At 49.3% G+C, this 16,248-nt stretch overlaps 1 protein-coding gene across 1 annotated transcript in view; it reads left to right on the top strand.

Moving 5' to 3' along the window:
• The first annotated feature begins 1 nt into the window (after nucleotide 1).
• LOC147116242 (aryl hydrocarbon receptor-like) overlaps nucleotides 2–16,248 on the top strand; it is a 144,206-nt gene continuing 127,959 nt past the window's right edge. The window contains 2 exon segments of the mRNA XM_085991021.1: nucleotides 2–509; nucleotides 7,942–8,024. Of these exon segments, the coding sequence (XP_085847147.1) occupies nucleotides 7,969–8,024 (56 nt within the window). The 5' untranslated portion in view covers nucleotides 2–509; nucleotides 7,942–7,968.

Below are 16,248 nucleotides of genomic sequence, written 5' to 3'. Positions count from 1 at the left end.
CGGCCGCTGCAGGTGAGGGTTGAAGCAATGGTCGAGCGACGGGGCAGATAATCAGAATCTGCAGGTACGGTGGAAAGGCGCTTTGGGTGCGATGCAGCGGAGTTTGTCGGATGGGAGGTGATTTGGAGTTGACTTTGTTTAAGCGAAAATTATACAGAAAAAATGAAGTGACACAGAGGAGATATTTGGGATTTAACTTTCTTTATCACAGTTAAAGCTTGTGCTTCACTCTGTGGACATTCTGACAATTTACCTGGCTCAGGTGTGCTGCAGAGTGGATGGGCTGGTATCAAAGTGCGCTCTTTCTCTGAGCCTGGTGCACATTCTGCCAGTTTGTTGGCTCTCCTGGTGAATACAACTAAACTTTGGGTCTTCGTTTGAAGGATTTGTAGCCTTTAACTCTCCAAAAAGTACAACAATGGCCTTGAAGGACTAGACTGAACAAATCGTCTCATTCAGTCCATACTTGGCTTGGGAATAAAAGTTTCGGACTGCAGCCTTACCATAAGGTAAGCGAAATACTTTTTATAGTTTCAAAACATGGAGTTGATTCTCAGGAGTTGATGCGTACATTTGTGGGAAAACACATTTGCTTCTGTCTTTAATACAAATTTATACTGGTCTACTGAGCAATGCAGGATTGCATTCACCTGCTACTGGTTAATGGTTCTCTGCGTTTTATAGAATTTGCAAAACAAAATGGAGAAGTGGTGCTGATAATGTATCTGAAAGTGATGTCTGGCTTCATGAAAAAGTGACTGACTTTTTTGAGGATGTCCTAGGAAATGTGTCATTTGTATTATAATTGTGTGTTTTAGCATATTGTGCGAGGCAAACATTTTATGTACCTTTTTATACCCCCATTTAACACGTGGGTCTTTATTGCAGGGAGGTCTAGATTTTTTGTTTTGTTTTAGTTGCCTACATCATTGTTCCTGCAAACAAATAGATGTTGCAATAGTAGGGTCATTATGGATGGATGAACGAAGACAGGCCGAATAGCCTTCCTCATCTGTAATGATCTTGTGGATCTAAAGCCGTTGCTAGCCATTGTTTGTTAAATTAAAATGTTATTTGATTGTGTAATACTGTAGACATAAATGTTATCCTGCTTCTCAGCTTCTTGACATTAGACTTAATTAACATTGTAGATAAGAACAAAGCCCACACCCAAAAGTAACTTGTTTTTAATTTCCTTTTTTAATGCTGCAGGGTTCATCTGCTTGAATTTGGCAGGACTGGCAGTTTGAAATGCTGTTCTCCATGCCACACCTTCATTGGTTGTTTCAGGATTTAGGATTTATCTACCGAGGAGGGAGCAGTGCTGAGAACAGACCTTTTCAAATTGCCAGTCCTGCCAAATTCAAGGAGATGAACCGAACCCTGCAACATAAGACAACAGTTATAGAAACTGAGTGGTCAGTGGTGCTGCAGAGCGGCGAGCCACCGGTACTTTGCCAAGGCTCGTGGAACAAACCTGCCCCACAGATTGTAGCTTGGATGCTTGCTTTAAATTCGTATTCATTAGCTCTCGCTCGCGCGCGCGCGCTCTCTGCTTTTTTTTCCCTCTCTTCCCCCAGGTTCAGTTCCCGGTCCTGCTGAGTTAGTTGATCTTGCAATGGTTATGCAGATGGGAGCAGTGTCCTGGGCAATGGAGCAGAAGATTCATTTGGCATTCCTATTGCTGACCTCCAAACAGTCGACCCTGGTGGAAGTGTGTCTGTGTGGATGGCAGGATCATGCTTGGTTGTGATGCTCTCGAGGGCAAATAGCTCAACCGTTGCCCAGGCTACGTAATTGTAAAAAGGGCACAGAGGTTAATGGTGACTGGGGTTGATGGATACCTGTATCACCACCTATAGGAGAGGAGCCCATTTTGACCACCTGTGAGGGACCCGTAGCCACCCAGTACGACATTTCAGTGTTGTATTCCTCAATATGTTCTTTCCAGGCACAACCCAAATTTGTAAAGACAAAATCTATAATTGTGTGCCAGGTGTTTCCCCCTACACCCCCCACACCCCATTCATCTAACGCACGTCTATCACATTTTACTGTCACACTTTAACTAATCGTTTAAAAATAGACATAGGGAGTCAACCATTTTCTGCTGATTTTCTGACTTTGATAACATAGCCTCTCCTGAAAGACAGAAGCTGGAGATTTACAAGCACCTGGAAATCCACAGTAAGATCCCTCGGCAATTATCATCTAATTTCCTCAGAGACAGGGCAGGTTAAACATCGTTCCATTCTAGCAGCTAAACTTCATGAACGTGCTCCAGACTATCTGTGGGCATTGCCTTGGGAAATCAGCTTTTCCTTATTTGTTCATGGGAGGGCCAGTTGCTGGCAAGGCCAGTAATTATTGACCATCCCTAATTGTCCTTGAGAAAGTGGCCGCCGCCTTGAAATGCTGCAGTCTGTGTGGTGAAGGTACTCCCACAGTGCTGTCAGGCAGGGAGTTCCAGGATTTTGACCCAGCGACGATGAAGGAATGGCAATGTGCTTCCAAGTCAGGATGGTGTGTGACTTGAGGGGAACTTGGATGTGGTGGTGTTCCCATATGCCTGCTGCCCTTGTCCTTTTAGATGGTAGAGGTCGTGGGTTTGGGAGGTGTTGCCGAAGAAGCCATGGCGAGTTGCTGCAGTGCATCTTGTAGATGGTACACACTGCAGCCACAGTACGCCGGTGGTGGAGGGAGTGGATGGGGTGCCAATCAAGTGGGCTGCTTTGCCTTGGATGGTGTTGAGCTTCTTGAGTGTTGTAAAAAGTCACACAACACCAGGTTATAGTCCAACAGCTTTATTTGAAATCACAAGCTTTCGGAGCGCTGCTCCTTCTTCAGGTGAAGTGGAGAAATGCATAAAGACACAGCTTATATAGTCAGAGAATCATGTCAGATGTTTACAGGTAACCTTTCCAACTGCCATTAATCACACCTCGGCAGAGAGATAATCACAGCAGTCAAAGGTGTGAATGGTGTCCAAACAGGTCAGTCAGGGAAACATTACATCAAAGAACAATGAGGTGGGGTTACAAGGGGTCAAATATTGCAGATGCTGGGGTCTGCTCAGACGAGGAGGAACGCGATGGACACCTACAGACACTGAAAGACGCCCTTGTAAGAACGGGATATGACGCTCGACTCGTCGATCGACAGTTCCGACGGGCCACAGCGAAAAATCGCATAGACCTCCTCAGAAGACAAACACGGGACACAACCAACAGAGTACCCTTCGTCGTCCAGTACTTCCCCGGAGCGGAGAAACTACGCCATGTTCTTCGCAGCCTTCAACATGTCATCGATGACGACGAACACCTCGCTAAGGCCATCCCCACGCCTCCACTACTCGCTTTCAAACAGCCGCCTAACCTCAAACAGACCATCGTTCGCAGCAAATTACCCAGCTTTCAGGAGAACAGCGACCACGACACCACACAACCCTGCCACAGCAACCTCTGCAAGACATGCCAGATCATCAACACAGATACCATCATCACACGTGAGGACACCACCCACCAGGTACATGGTACATACTCATGTGACTCGGCCAACGTTGTCTACCTCATACGTTGCAGGAAAGGATGCCCCGGAGCATGGTACATCGGCGAGACCATGCAGACACTGCGACAACGGATGAACGGACACCGCGCAACAATCACCAGGCAGGAGTGTTCCCTCCCAGTCGGGGAACACTTCAGCAGTCAAGGACATTCAGCCTCCGATCTTCGGGTAAGCATTCTCCAAGGTGGCCTTCGAGACACACGACAACGCAAAATCGTCGAGCAGAAACTGATAGCCAAGTTCCGCACCCATGAGGACGGCCTCAACAGAGATCTTGGGTTCATGTCACGCTACATGTAACCCCACCTGATGCAGGGTCATCCAGACTCGAGTCGACATTGGCTTGTTCTCTCTACACGGATGCGGCCGGACCTGCTGTGATTTCCAGCCAAAAAAAAAAATGTTTTTTGTCTTTTTTTGTTTTTCATACAGACCCCAGCATCTGCAATATTTGACCCCTTGTGACCCCACCTCATTGTTCTTTGATGTAATGTTTCCCTGACTGACCTGTTTGGACACCATTCACACCTTTGACTGCTGTGATTATCTCTCTGCCGAGGTGTGATTAATGGCAGTTGGAAAGGTTACCTGTAAACATCTGACATGATTCTCTGACTATATAAGCTGTGTCTTTATGCATTTCTCTACTTCACCTGAAGAAGGAGCAGCGCTCCGAAAGCTTGTGATTTCAAATAAAGCTGTTGGACTATAACCTGGTGTTGTGTGACTTTTTACATTTGTCCACCCCAGTCCAACTCCGGCATCTCCACACCATTCTTGAGTGTTGTTAGAGCTGCACTCATCCAGGCAAGTGGAGAGCATTCCATCACACTCCAGACTTGTGCCTTGTAGATGGTGGAAAGGCTTTGGGGAGTAAGGAGGTGAGACACTTGCCACAGAATACCCAGCCTCTGACCTGCTCTTGCCACAGTATTTATGTGGCTGGTCCAGTTAAGTTTCTGGTCAATGTGATCCCCAGGATATTGATGGTGGGGGATTCAGCGATGGTAATGCCTTTGAATGCCAAGGTGGTTAGATGCTTGCTTTTTGAAGATAGTCATTGCCCGGCACTTGTGTAGCACGAATGTTATGTGCCACTTATCAGCCCAAGCCTGAATGTCGTTCAGGTCTTGCTGCTTGCGGGCATGGACTGCTTCATTATCTGAGGAGTTGCAAATGGCACTGAACACTGTGCAGTCATCAGCTAGTAACGTTTAAAGAAAAAATTATAATACTCTTTGGGCTCATCTGTACTTTATTTTAGAAACAATCTTGCATGATTTTTAACAGTTAAACAACCTTACAACATAAAAATGTTTTTTTTAAAAGCAAGGCTGTACTTCCTAGTCTTTCAATCCCTTGCTGTACTTAATCTTTTGATCTCTTGCTGTACTCAGTCTTAACCTCTTAAATATTGCATTTCCAACTGTCAAGCTTTGCAGGTTATCTGTGTTGTAAAATGCACAGATTTACATTAGTCTGTTAATTATCTTAGAGTTAAATCATAAAGATAAATATTTTTTCTTTGAGAGGTAGTGGGTTAAAATGCAGAGTTATGAACCCCAACAACTAAAAGCAAACAACCCTTATGCAGGTATTGCTCCCACTGCCTTAGCTACATACCCAGTGTACTATCCGGTTGTGTGCTCTGTGCATTCAAAGTGTCCAGTGGATTCATAGTGTTTTTATATGTAAGGTTTGGAAAGGCAAAAAAAAAATTGGACTCCTAACTTGCATTTCTCTCTCAATGTTTTTTGAAAGTCGAATGGGGTAACCAGATCCAAATTCTCTGTATTTTTTAACTCATTATATATTCTGCTCCCCCACCCTGAATTCTGCAAAGTTGGAGTGTAGCTCTGTTCTTTTCTGCATTTGCTTTGTTTTGTTTTACTTGTCTATCCAAAATGTTGGTAGGATTAAGTTCATAGATTTAAGATTTCCTGGGAGACTGACTAACCATCGAGGAGATCAGCAATACTGTGAAACCTCCCTCTGAGCTTTTTCACTTTAAAAATGGGAACTGATCGGCTCAACTTCCAATTGTGCCATTTTTTGAAGTCCCTGGGAAACCTCCCCTAGCTCGGAGTTGAAGAAGTGGGTTGCTGAGCCGCACAGCCAGGAAGGTCTCTGGTCCAATCCCATGTCTGTGTTAGGCTTGCTGTTTTGGGCAGGGGTGAAAGTTGGCCTCTATGCCTCTCGTTTAACAAGAGGGAAAACTGGCCACGAAACCTGCTCCTGATCGCTGTCTGGTGATTGCTGCTGAAAAGTGTGTGTGCATATCGGATGAAGAAGGTCTCCTCTACTGCTGTTGGTTGCTTAAATCAGTAATTGCCTAAATGCATGAAATTCTTGATCTTATAATGGTGTACTTATGTTCTTTTTACAAGGTCCTGAAGATGCACATCTTCCAAATGCTCTGCTAATGCTTGGGAACACTGTGGCAAGAGAAAACTCCACTTGCATTTAAATTACAGTCGTCTGTGAGTTACAGACAGAGTCAAATTGTTTTTCTCTTCTTGAACCCCTCACTCACTCAGTTTGTCTTCTGCGACTATAAATGAGTAATTCATTTCTGATTACATGTTCATATGTCAGCAAAAACTGGGCAGGACGAGTGATTGAACTAAATCAGTTTCTGCTGAAGTATTTTTAGGAAGTTAATAGGTTGTAATACGGGCTATCTATTTTTTAATATGCTGTTATGTCTCATCTATTTATCAAAGGTGTCGGCCGTGGCTCAGTGGGTAGCTCACTTGCCTCTGAGTCAGTAGGTTGTCGGTTCAAGTCCCACTCCAGAGACCTGGGCACATAATCTGGGCTGACACTCCAGTGTAGTACTGAGGGAGTGCTACATTGTCACAGGTGCTGTCTTTTGGATCAGGCTTTAAACTGAGGCCCCATCTGTCCTCTCAGCTGGACATAAAAGATCCCGAGGCTCTATTCGAAGAAGAGCAGGGAAGTTCTGCTGTTGTCCTGGCCAACAGTCACCTTTCAACCAACATCACTCTAATAATAATCATTTATCTCATTGCTGTTTGTTTTGCTGTTTGTTTCACACTTTATTTTTTTTTAACTATAAAGAAGCAGAGGCAGTAACTTGTGATGTACAGAAAAACTCTCCAGGGACATAATATCTTGCAGCCTCTTAATTGACGTTTCCACAAATCAGGCCAGGGTTCTGATCAGTAATTAACCTTTAAACAAGCTAATTTGATTACTTAACATTAATTCAATTTCATAGCCTTACAAGTACTGCACTTTAGCAGAAGAATCATTTATTCTGTTTCCATTGGAACAACAAAGTTTTTGTCCTTTTCTATAGAGCAGTGCATCTTCTGACTTCGTATAAGCAGCGCTACAGGAGTGTCATTAGTAACATTATAAAATGTTAGGCATGCATGCGCTTTCGGTCCATCACATTTAGATGTCGCACACTGTCTAATGCAGGTTTCTGTTACATTTTGGGGGTGGAAGAAAAAGTAAAAGGAAAGGCAGTCATTTGGAATATACAAACTCTACAGTAGCAGAAAATACCAGAGCCATAATGTCTCCAGGCTCGTGTAAAACCTTACTTAACATCAGTTAGCCATTTTGAGCCTTTAAGGAATGTACAACTACATCTTAGCATCAAAGTAATCCATTGTGTTCTACGTGCTGTAATGTTCCTGACCTGTTTAAAAACAGGGCATCCTTTGACTTGCTGTCAGTAGCTCCACAGGAGATTTACTAATGAGTTGGCTCTGCCTCCCATGACAAATGACTTGGTGTCTCACTGGAACTGATGGGCTCAATGTACTACATCATATTAGACACACTGTCTGAGAAATGCTAAGTAGGGAATTACTATAGTCTGATCTGGCTCCCACTCCATTGTACTAGTGGGTGATTCCATAACTTAACATGAGATAAGCCATACATACACAGACCATAAGGATTCCAAGTTCAGTCCTTGCTCTGTGGTCAACTGATCTTAGGAGGTGTACCACTGAACTGGCCTCAATTATAGAGGTCAAAGGGGACAGGGTCCCTGCTCCCGGTCATCATCCACTGACCCCCCTGTTGGAAAGTGCACGCATGTGGCTGACAACTGAGGGCAGGATCGAGCTCTGCTGTGATACCTCCCTCCCTTCAATTGAGTAGCTAGCTGTCCAACGTCATGCATGTTGCATGAATGGCTAGTTAGGTGGGGCGTTGAGATATGCATCTCTACCTGATTCACTGCTTTTAAGGAGAGGGGGGAGCACCGGGAGGGAGCAAGCAATAAAATTCTGCCCTTGTTAAAATTCTGTGAGGTTTCTGTTGGTCATTAATTCTCTCCATGTTTGCGTGGTGTGTGATACTAGCTGGACTGACATTCTCCTGTCTTCCTTTCAGCTGTAAGCAGTCAACTGTGTTGGAATCATGTTAAATTCGGGTCTTTACGCAGTGAGGAAGAGGAGGAAACCCATGCAAAAAATGTAAGGATTCTTCAAAAAGACAGACAGTGATGTAGTTAATGGGGAGCAGTGTGGACTTGCTGAGATCCAACATCACACCAGCCGAGCACATTTGATCCTTATGTTGTTACGGTCAGCCAGAAATGTGAAATTCATATAATTTCAGTTTGTTCTCTCGTGGAAATCAAAATGAGTGAATATACACGTCTGCTCGAGGAGCATTTGTTTTTGCAAAAAATAAAATTAAATCCAATGATGATTTTAAAGTCATGAGGACTACACAATATTTCAGGATGACAGATAGGTGACAGAAGCAAGTTCATGCGGATAAGTGTGAGGAAATGCAGTTTGGGAGGAAAAATAATGAATTGGAGTATACACTCCAGGGAAAGGCACTGAAGTATTTGCATGAACAGAGACCCCGCAGTTCAATACTTCATTCCCTGAAGGTGTAATTGCAGATGGATAGAGCCATAAAACAGGCAAACAGCACTTTGGGTTTTATAAATAGGGGCAGAGAGCACAATGGTAATGGTGAATTTATACAAAACATTGCTTATCCCACGTACTGTGCGCAGATTTGGGCGCACCATTGTAGAAAGGACATTAAAACCATAGAGAGTGTACAATGTAGAGTCACTAGAATGATGCCGGGGATGAAAAACTGTAGCTATGATGAGAGACTTGAGACACTGGGACTATTTCCACTGGAGCAGAGAAGGTTAAGAGGAGAACCAATAGAGGTTTATAAATTATGAAGGTGAATAGGTGGGGTGAATAGCGAAAAGCTATTTTATCTAGTTGGGGAGTCAGTGACGAGGGGGCATCAATTTAAAATGACCAATGAGTGTGAGCGGAGAAGTTAGGAGAAACTTCTTTACTCAGTGGATTGTTGGAGCGTGGAATGCTTTGTCACGGGGAATCAATGAGGCCGAAACCATTGCCTATTTTAAGGAAAAATTGGATAAATATTTGAAACAGAGGAAGGCACAGGACTATGGAGAGAGGACAGGAGAGTGGGATTAGTTCTGGATTGCTCCAGCACCTTCACAGTGGGCTGAATTGCCTCATTTTGTGCTGTGAGCTCCCAGAGCTCTTTGGTTCATAGCCTCCTGAGTGATCAGTAAATACTGTACACGGCATGATGTGCTACTGAGCAATTCAACACAGGAAAGACCCAGCTTCAATCCCCAGTTGGGCTGAGTTAGCTGTTCCTGACCTGCACAGCAGTAGAAGGAGCATTGCAATTCATTTTAAACATCCCTGGATTCCAGAGAGGGAAGCAATCAGCCAGGGTTCCTGTTCTTAATTGCTGTCTAGTGACTCTTGATGCAAAGTACAGTGAGGGGTCTTGCAGGATTGGGTTGTTCCGGTTAGGGTTTTTAAGGGCCTTTTCAAGCAGGAAGAGAATCCTCGTTGGCTTGTAACCATGTTCCAAGTTGGGAGAGTCTAGGCATGTGGGCTTTCAGAAACTAAAAGGGCAGCAGACTGCCTGATACTTCCAGAGCTTCAGACAGAGTCCGGGCAATACCAATTCTGACTGACACCTGTTTTACCCACGTTTGTTATTGGGAGGGTTGCACTTCAGTACGGGGGTTTGGGGGGGGGGGGTGGGGTGATAAAGGAATGCATCTAACCTTGTATCTTGATCTTTTGATTGAACAAATAGACTGTAAATTAATAAAACTTAACAAATTAAATTAAAATAGCTTTGGCCGGGGTGATGATGCACTCCAGTCCCTGCGGCACCCACCAGTCACGGAAGGCCTCAAGCGTGCCGGCAGACACCGCGTGCTCCATCTCCAGCGCCACCCTGGCGCGAACATAGCCGCGGAAGAGAGGCAGGCAATCGGGCCGAACGACCTCCTCGACTGCCCACTGCCTGGACCTGTTTATGGCTACCATCGCCAGTCCCACGAGGAGGTCCTCCGATCTGCCCGCTCCCCTCCGCACCGGCTGAACAAAGATCAGGAGCGTGGGACTGAAGTACAGCCAAAAATCTATCTTGCAGAGATTCTTGTTCTCCAGTGGACATGACGGGATCTTCAGGAGTTAGCAGTCCCATTGTGTTCTTTGTGGGTTCCTATACTGTTACTAGAAGGCTGAATGTGGGGACGGGAGAGGGGGACGGGTAGTGGAGGGTTGTCCTTTCTGACCACAGCCTGCCATCTCCCAAGCTGAGGTGGCATCTACAAAGCATCTGTGGAGGCATTTACACACGATGCATTATCCCAAGCTGGACCTCGCACGCTCTGCTCCTCCCATTCCTCCTCCTCTCTCGTGGCCCAGGTCTTGGTTTTCAGACCCTTTCAAGCTTTCTGTGTTGTTCTTTTGATCTGGTTGCAAATGTGAGGCAAGGTGTAGAGCTGGGTTTGTGGGCAGGGGGAGATGCAGTTCCTGGGGGCTGGCTCGTGCTGCAGCTTTTTGCAGCGCGGCTAATCCTAGGGGAAGTGTTTAATTTTTGAGCTTGTAGTATTGGTCACTTTGGGTGAGGTGGAATTGTCTGCCAAAGGTGAGATAATCACAGGGTTTGGCTGGCTCTGGATACAAGCTTAACTATTCCAAAACCAAGGGGGAGAAATTCAGTTGTGAGCGCCACCCGTTAGCGCCTTAAGAGGGCGATAAGTGGGGCGCTAACAAACTAGCGCCTGGGCACGGCGAGCCCTGCGCCTCTCGCGAAATTGAGCGGACATTTAGCGGCGGCGCTAAACCCTACCGCCCGCTCTTCTGCACACGCAGATCTTGACGTCATTCCAGAGTGCAACGCCCTTGGGGTGCCCCGGACCGGAAATTCAGTGGCGCTCCCCCCTCCTTTCTGCCTATCGCTACCAACGACAGGTTCCTTTTAACCATTTTCTTTCTCCGTGCCGTCCCCTTGTGAAGAGGGTTATTTATATATCGCATCATATAGAAGGAGATTACATGGCTGTGAGAGGGTAGGAAGTGTCTCGTCATGATGCTCCAGTGCACCAGTCGCTGAAGATGTGGGCGTCACTGGCAAGGTTGGCATTTATTGCCCATCCCTAGTTGCCCTAGAGAAGGTTGTGGAACGCCTTCTTGAACCGCTGGTAGCTGCTTGATCCAACTGATGCCACTTCGGAGGGCAGGTCAGAGTCGACGGTGTGGGACTGGAGTTACATGTGGGCCAGACCGGACAAGACGGCGGCCGTGACAGTCCGGTGCTGAGATCGCTCTCCCTGCTTCGGGCGGCCAGCTCTCGCCGCTCGCTCCCGCAACCGGAGCGAGGTGCTCGGCGAGTCGGGCAGAGGCAGCGCGGCGCGGTGAGCAGCAGCAGCAGCCAAGCCGACCCGCTGGAGCACATCGGCCGGCAGCTCCTCGGCGGGAAGGAATTCCGACTGGGAGGAGGGGAGCCAAGCATGGCGGCCAGAGGCTGACCCGCGAAGAGAGAGAAGTAGGCCCCGGGGCGTGGAGCCGGCGACGGTGAAGAGGAGGCTGAATTGGAGCATTCACATCCCGACGATGTGTTTGGCGAGTAGGGTGGAGGAGCGCAGCGCAACGAGCAGCTGCAGCACGTCGGCCGGCAGCTCCATTTCGGGTAACTCACAGTCCGGATGGGAGGAGCGGCTGAGGGACATCGTGCTCCCACTGCCACGGGAAGCCATTGTATTGACTCTGAACGCGGCGCTGTATGTATAGCTGACGCGTCCCTACGGGGAACAAGCATTCCATTGTACTTGTTACATATGGCAAATAAATCTAACCTGAATCTGAATCTGACTGGAACGCTTCCCAGTCGCTGTGGGGCTGGGGGGGCGCTATTTAAAGGGGGCTCTTCCTGTCTTCTGTGTGGTAGCCATTTTTGGACCACTCGTTCTAAGAGAGAGAGATTTGCTGAGAGACAAAGGGAGAAAGAGAGACTTCTGCATTGAGTCAACGCTGTCTGAGGTAGTTTTGGCTTCTGCCCATAGCTTTGTAGTTGCTTTGCTTTTTCACCGGCCTAACTTTGATTGCCCACATATTATGGGGGCTGCAATGGGTGGGCACGTTGTGCTTCTCCATCACATTGAGAGGGCACAGAGATGCAGAGATAGAGTGGCAATCGTGGCCAGACGGAGGAGGGCCAACAGGCATCGGTACAGGAGACCTTACCTTCCCAGGGTTTTTCGACAACAGTTCTCATACATCAATATGTCTGAGGAGCAGTGTTTGCGAAGGCTGCAATTCAGCAAGGAGGTGGTCACTGAGTTCTGCCACCTCCTCCAGCCAGATCTGCAACCTCAACTGAGGAGCAGGACGTCTCTGTCGGTGGCAGTGAAGGTAACAGTGGCTCTCAACTTTTATGCCACCGGCTCCTTTCAATCTGCTACTGGGGACATTGCCAATATCTCCCAGTTCGCGGTGCATCCATCAAGTCACAAATGCCCTCTTTAAAAGGAGATGAGAGTACATCTCTTTCCCGATGACCCCCGACAAGCAGCAAGATCACGCAGCGGGCTTTGCAAGAATAGCGGGCTTCCCCATGGTGCAGGGTGCCATTGACTGCACCCATGTGGCTTTGCGGGTGCCGCAAGAGAATGCCGAGGATTTCTGCAACCGAAAGGGCTTCCATACCTTGAACGTCCAGTTGGTCTGTGACGACAGACAGCTGATACTTGCTGTCAATGCCCAATTTCCAGGCAGCAGCCACGATGCCTTCATCCTGTGCCAGACTTCTGTGGCAGACCTTTTTGCGGCCCCGCTTCACCCAGGAGGCTGGCTTCTCGGGGACAAGGGCTATCCTCTGTGCACCTGGCTGATGACCCCGCTCCATTCGCCCAGTACCCCTGCAGAAGAACAATACAACGAGAGCCATCAAGCTACCAGGAACATCATTGAGCACACAATCGACGTGCTCAAGCAACGGTTCCGCTGTCTGGACCACTCTGGAGGAGCCCTGCAGTGCTCGCCTGAGCGAGTCTCCCACTTTGTTGTTGTCTGCTGCATGCTGCATCACCTGGCAATCCTCAGGACCCAGCCAATGCCAGCGGGCCTTGGAGCACCAGCAGAGGAGGAGGAGGAGTAGCACCAAGGCGGGAGGGAGGCACAAAGTGCAAGGGCCATTCGTCAAAGGCTTATCGCAAGTTGCTTCTAGGCCCCCTCTGAGGGAATGGCTTCTGCCATTCAAAGAACCTGAATGGAACCATGCCGCAACCCCTAAACCGGTCAAGGCAACAATGAGTGCAAAGAGCAAGCATGCACATTTTGAATTAACACACTTCCTTATTAACAAAACTGTGTATCCTTCCTGCATGACAAAGTAATAGAAAGAAAGACACAAAGAAACAGTCACTCACATAACTGGTTCTCACAACCTGGAGACAATGTCCAAAACAGTAACAAAGATATGACCATGATCCTCGGCCTTCAAAAAAACAATGAACCACATTTTGCCACACCTTCTACTTTTTGCCCTTCGAGGGTGATCTGCTTCCCTTGCGAAATTGCCCCCTTCCCACCCTGCAGCTCCTCCGCACTGGGACCCCAGTGGCTGCAGCAAGGCTGGGGGAAGGCTGCTGAGTGTCAGAAACTGAGACTGCAGATGCCCTTGAGGGATGGCCTGGACCAGCGCTGGGCCTGGAGGGCCTGGCTGCTGACTGCTCCAACTCTGCATGGGTGGCAGCAGTCCGTCCTACAGGTGGTGGCAACTGCAGTGGAGAAGTGACAGTGCTGGCAGCAGGAATGCAGTCATCCTGAGAGAGGACAGCAACTCCCCGCTCGACCGATACACTGGTACTCCCACGGGGCAGCACTTCAGCATGCGCAGCAATCTGCGGGAGCACAGATTGCTGGCCTGCTGCGGTGCGTTGAGAGCCCTGGGGAAATCTGCCCGATCCAGCAAGGGTGGCAGCAGTTAGTGCTCACGTGGCCTCAATCTGCGTCTGCATGAGACCACCCACTGACTGCACTGCAGCACTTAGCATTTACGTGGCAGACGCCTGTGCTGCACCGAAGTCCTGGACACTCCTTGCCAGTGACTCAATGGATTCGGGCATCCTTGCCACTGCAGCCATGAGCTCAGTGTGCCTGTGCTCCGCCTGGGCGCTCATTTCAGCGAGGAGCTGCACCTCTTCTGCGCTCACTGTAGCAGGACTGGAGGCCATACTCTCCCTCCGGGGAGAAGGCCCCCGAGCTTCCCTACCCCCCTCGCGTTGCTGCTGCCCGCTGGGTCCTGAAGCTTCACCCTCCTCAGACCATTCCCCCCCCCCCGCTCCCCTCCAGGGAAGGCGTGTCCCCAGTATGGCCATGGGCTTCCTCTTCCTTCTCGCCTTCAGATTCACTCCCAGTGGCAGCTTGAGGGCCCGCCTCCTCACCTGGTGAATCAGCATCTGAAAGCAGGGAGGTACAAGAGTGGCTTTAGCGTGAGGACAGGGTGGCAGCAAGGGAGGAATGAGTGCAGCGACATACTGATTTGGATCGAAAGTGTCAAAGGATGCTGTTGTGAGGAACAAGTGGAAGAAGAGAGGTCAAAAAGGTGATGACCTTCATTGCTGGCCAGAATGGGGTCGGCGTCTCCAGTGGCGACGGGGCCAAGCATCCGGCTTGCCACAATCCGGTGGACTGGCTGCTCCAGATCGGTCAGGGCTTGAAGGTGAGGCCGGCCTCCCCCGGTCCGTTGCTGCTGTCTCCTATTATGTGCCAGCTTGCCCAGCAAGAAAAAGGACGGGGTCGGAGTAAAGATGCGGCCATGATCTTGGCTGAAATGCCTCCCATGGTGGAATAGCCCTTACTGTGTGTTTCGGGGGGGGGGGTGAGTTTGAGGGGGGGGGAAGGAGGGGGAGAGAGAAAGAAAGAGAAGGAGGGGGGGGAGAGAGAAAAAAAGAGGGGGGGAGAAAGATAAGGAGGGGAGAGAGAAAGAAAGAGAAGGAGGGGGGAGAGAGAAAAAAAGAGAAGGAGGGGGGGAGAGAGAAAAAGAGGAGGGGGAGAGAGAAAGGGAAGGAGGGGAGAGAGAAAGAAAGAGAAGGAGGGGGGAGAGAAAAAAAGAGAAGGAGGGGGGAGAGAAAAAAAGAGGGGGAGAGAAAGGGAAGGAGGGGGGAGAGAGAGAAAGGGAAGGAGGGGGGGAGAGAGAGAAAGGGAAGGAGGGGGGGAGAGAGAGAAAGGGAAGGAGGGGGGAGAGAGAAAGGGAAGGAGGGGGGGAGAGAGAAAGGGAAGGAGGGGGGGAGAGAGAGAAAGGGAAGGAGGGGGGAGAGAGAGAAAGGGAAGGAGGGGGGGAGAGAGAAAGGGAAGGAGGGGGGGAGAGAGAGAAAGGGAAGGAGGGGGGGGGAGAGAGAAAGGGAAGGAGGGGGGGAGAGAGAGAAAGGGAAGGAGGGGGGAGAGAGAGAAAGGGAAGGAGGGGGGAGAGAGAGAAAGGGAAGGAGGGGGGGAGAGAGAGAAAGGGAAGGAGGGGGGGAGAGAGAGAAAGGGAAGGAGGGGGGGAGAGAGAGAAAGGGAAGGAGGGGGGGAGAGAGAAAGGGAAGGAGGGGGGGAGAGAGAGAAAGGGAAGGAGGGGGGGAGAGAGAAAGGGAAGGAGGGGGGGAGAGAGAGAAAGGGAAGGAGGGGGGAGAGAGAGAAAGGGAAGGAGGGGGGGAGAGAGAGAAAGGGAAGGAGGGGGGGAGAGAGAGAAAGGGAAGGAGGGGGGGAGAGAGAGAAAGGGAAGGAGGGGGGGAGAGAGAAAGGGAAGGAGGGGGGGAGAGAGAGAAAGGGAAGGAGGGGGGGAGAGAGAGAAAGGGAAGGAGGGGGGGAGAGAGAGAAAGGGAAGGAGGGGGGAGAGAGAGAAAGGGAAGGAGGGGGGAGAGAGAGAAAGGGAAGGAGGGGGGGAGAGAGAGAAAGGGAAGGAGGGGGGGAGAGAGAGAAAGGGAAGGAGGGGGGGAGAGAGAAAGGGAAGGAGGGGGGGAGAGAGAAAGGGAAGGAGGGGGGGAGAGAGAAAGGGAAGGAGGGGGGGAGAGAGAGAAAGGGAAGGAGGGGGGGAGAGAGAAAGGGAAGGAGGGGGGGAGAGAGAGAAAGGGAAGGAGGGGGGGAGAGAGAGAAAGGGAAGGAGGGGGAGAGAGAGAAAGGGAAGGAGGGGGAGAGAGAGAAAGGGAAGGAGGGGGAGAGAGAGAAAGGGAAGGAGGGGGAGAGAGAGAAAGGGAAGGAGGGGGAGAGAGAGAAAGGGAAGGAGGGGGAGAGAGAGAAAGGGAAGGAGGGGGAGAGAGAGAAAGGGAAGGAGGGGGAGAGAGAGAAAGGGAAGGAGGGGGAGAGAGAGAAAGGGAAGGAGGGGGAGAGAGAGAAA

The sequence above is a fragment of the Somniosus microcephalus genome, chromosome 6, assembly GCF_052327205.1.
Source record: "Somniosus microcephalus isolate GS21.2 chromosome 6, FLI_Smic_1.0, whole genome shotgun sequence".
NCBI lineage: Eukaryota > Metazoa > Chordata > Chondrichthyes > Squaliformes > Somniosidae > Somniosus > Somniosus microcephalus.
Note: the sequence above shows the minus strand (reverse complement) of the source record. Positions and strands in the feature narration are given on the sequence as shown.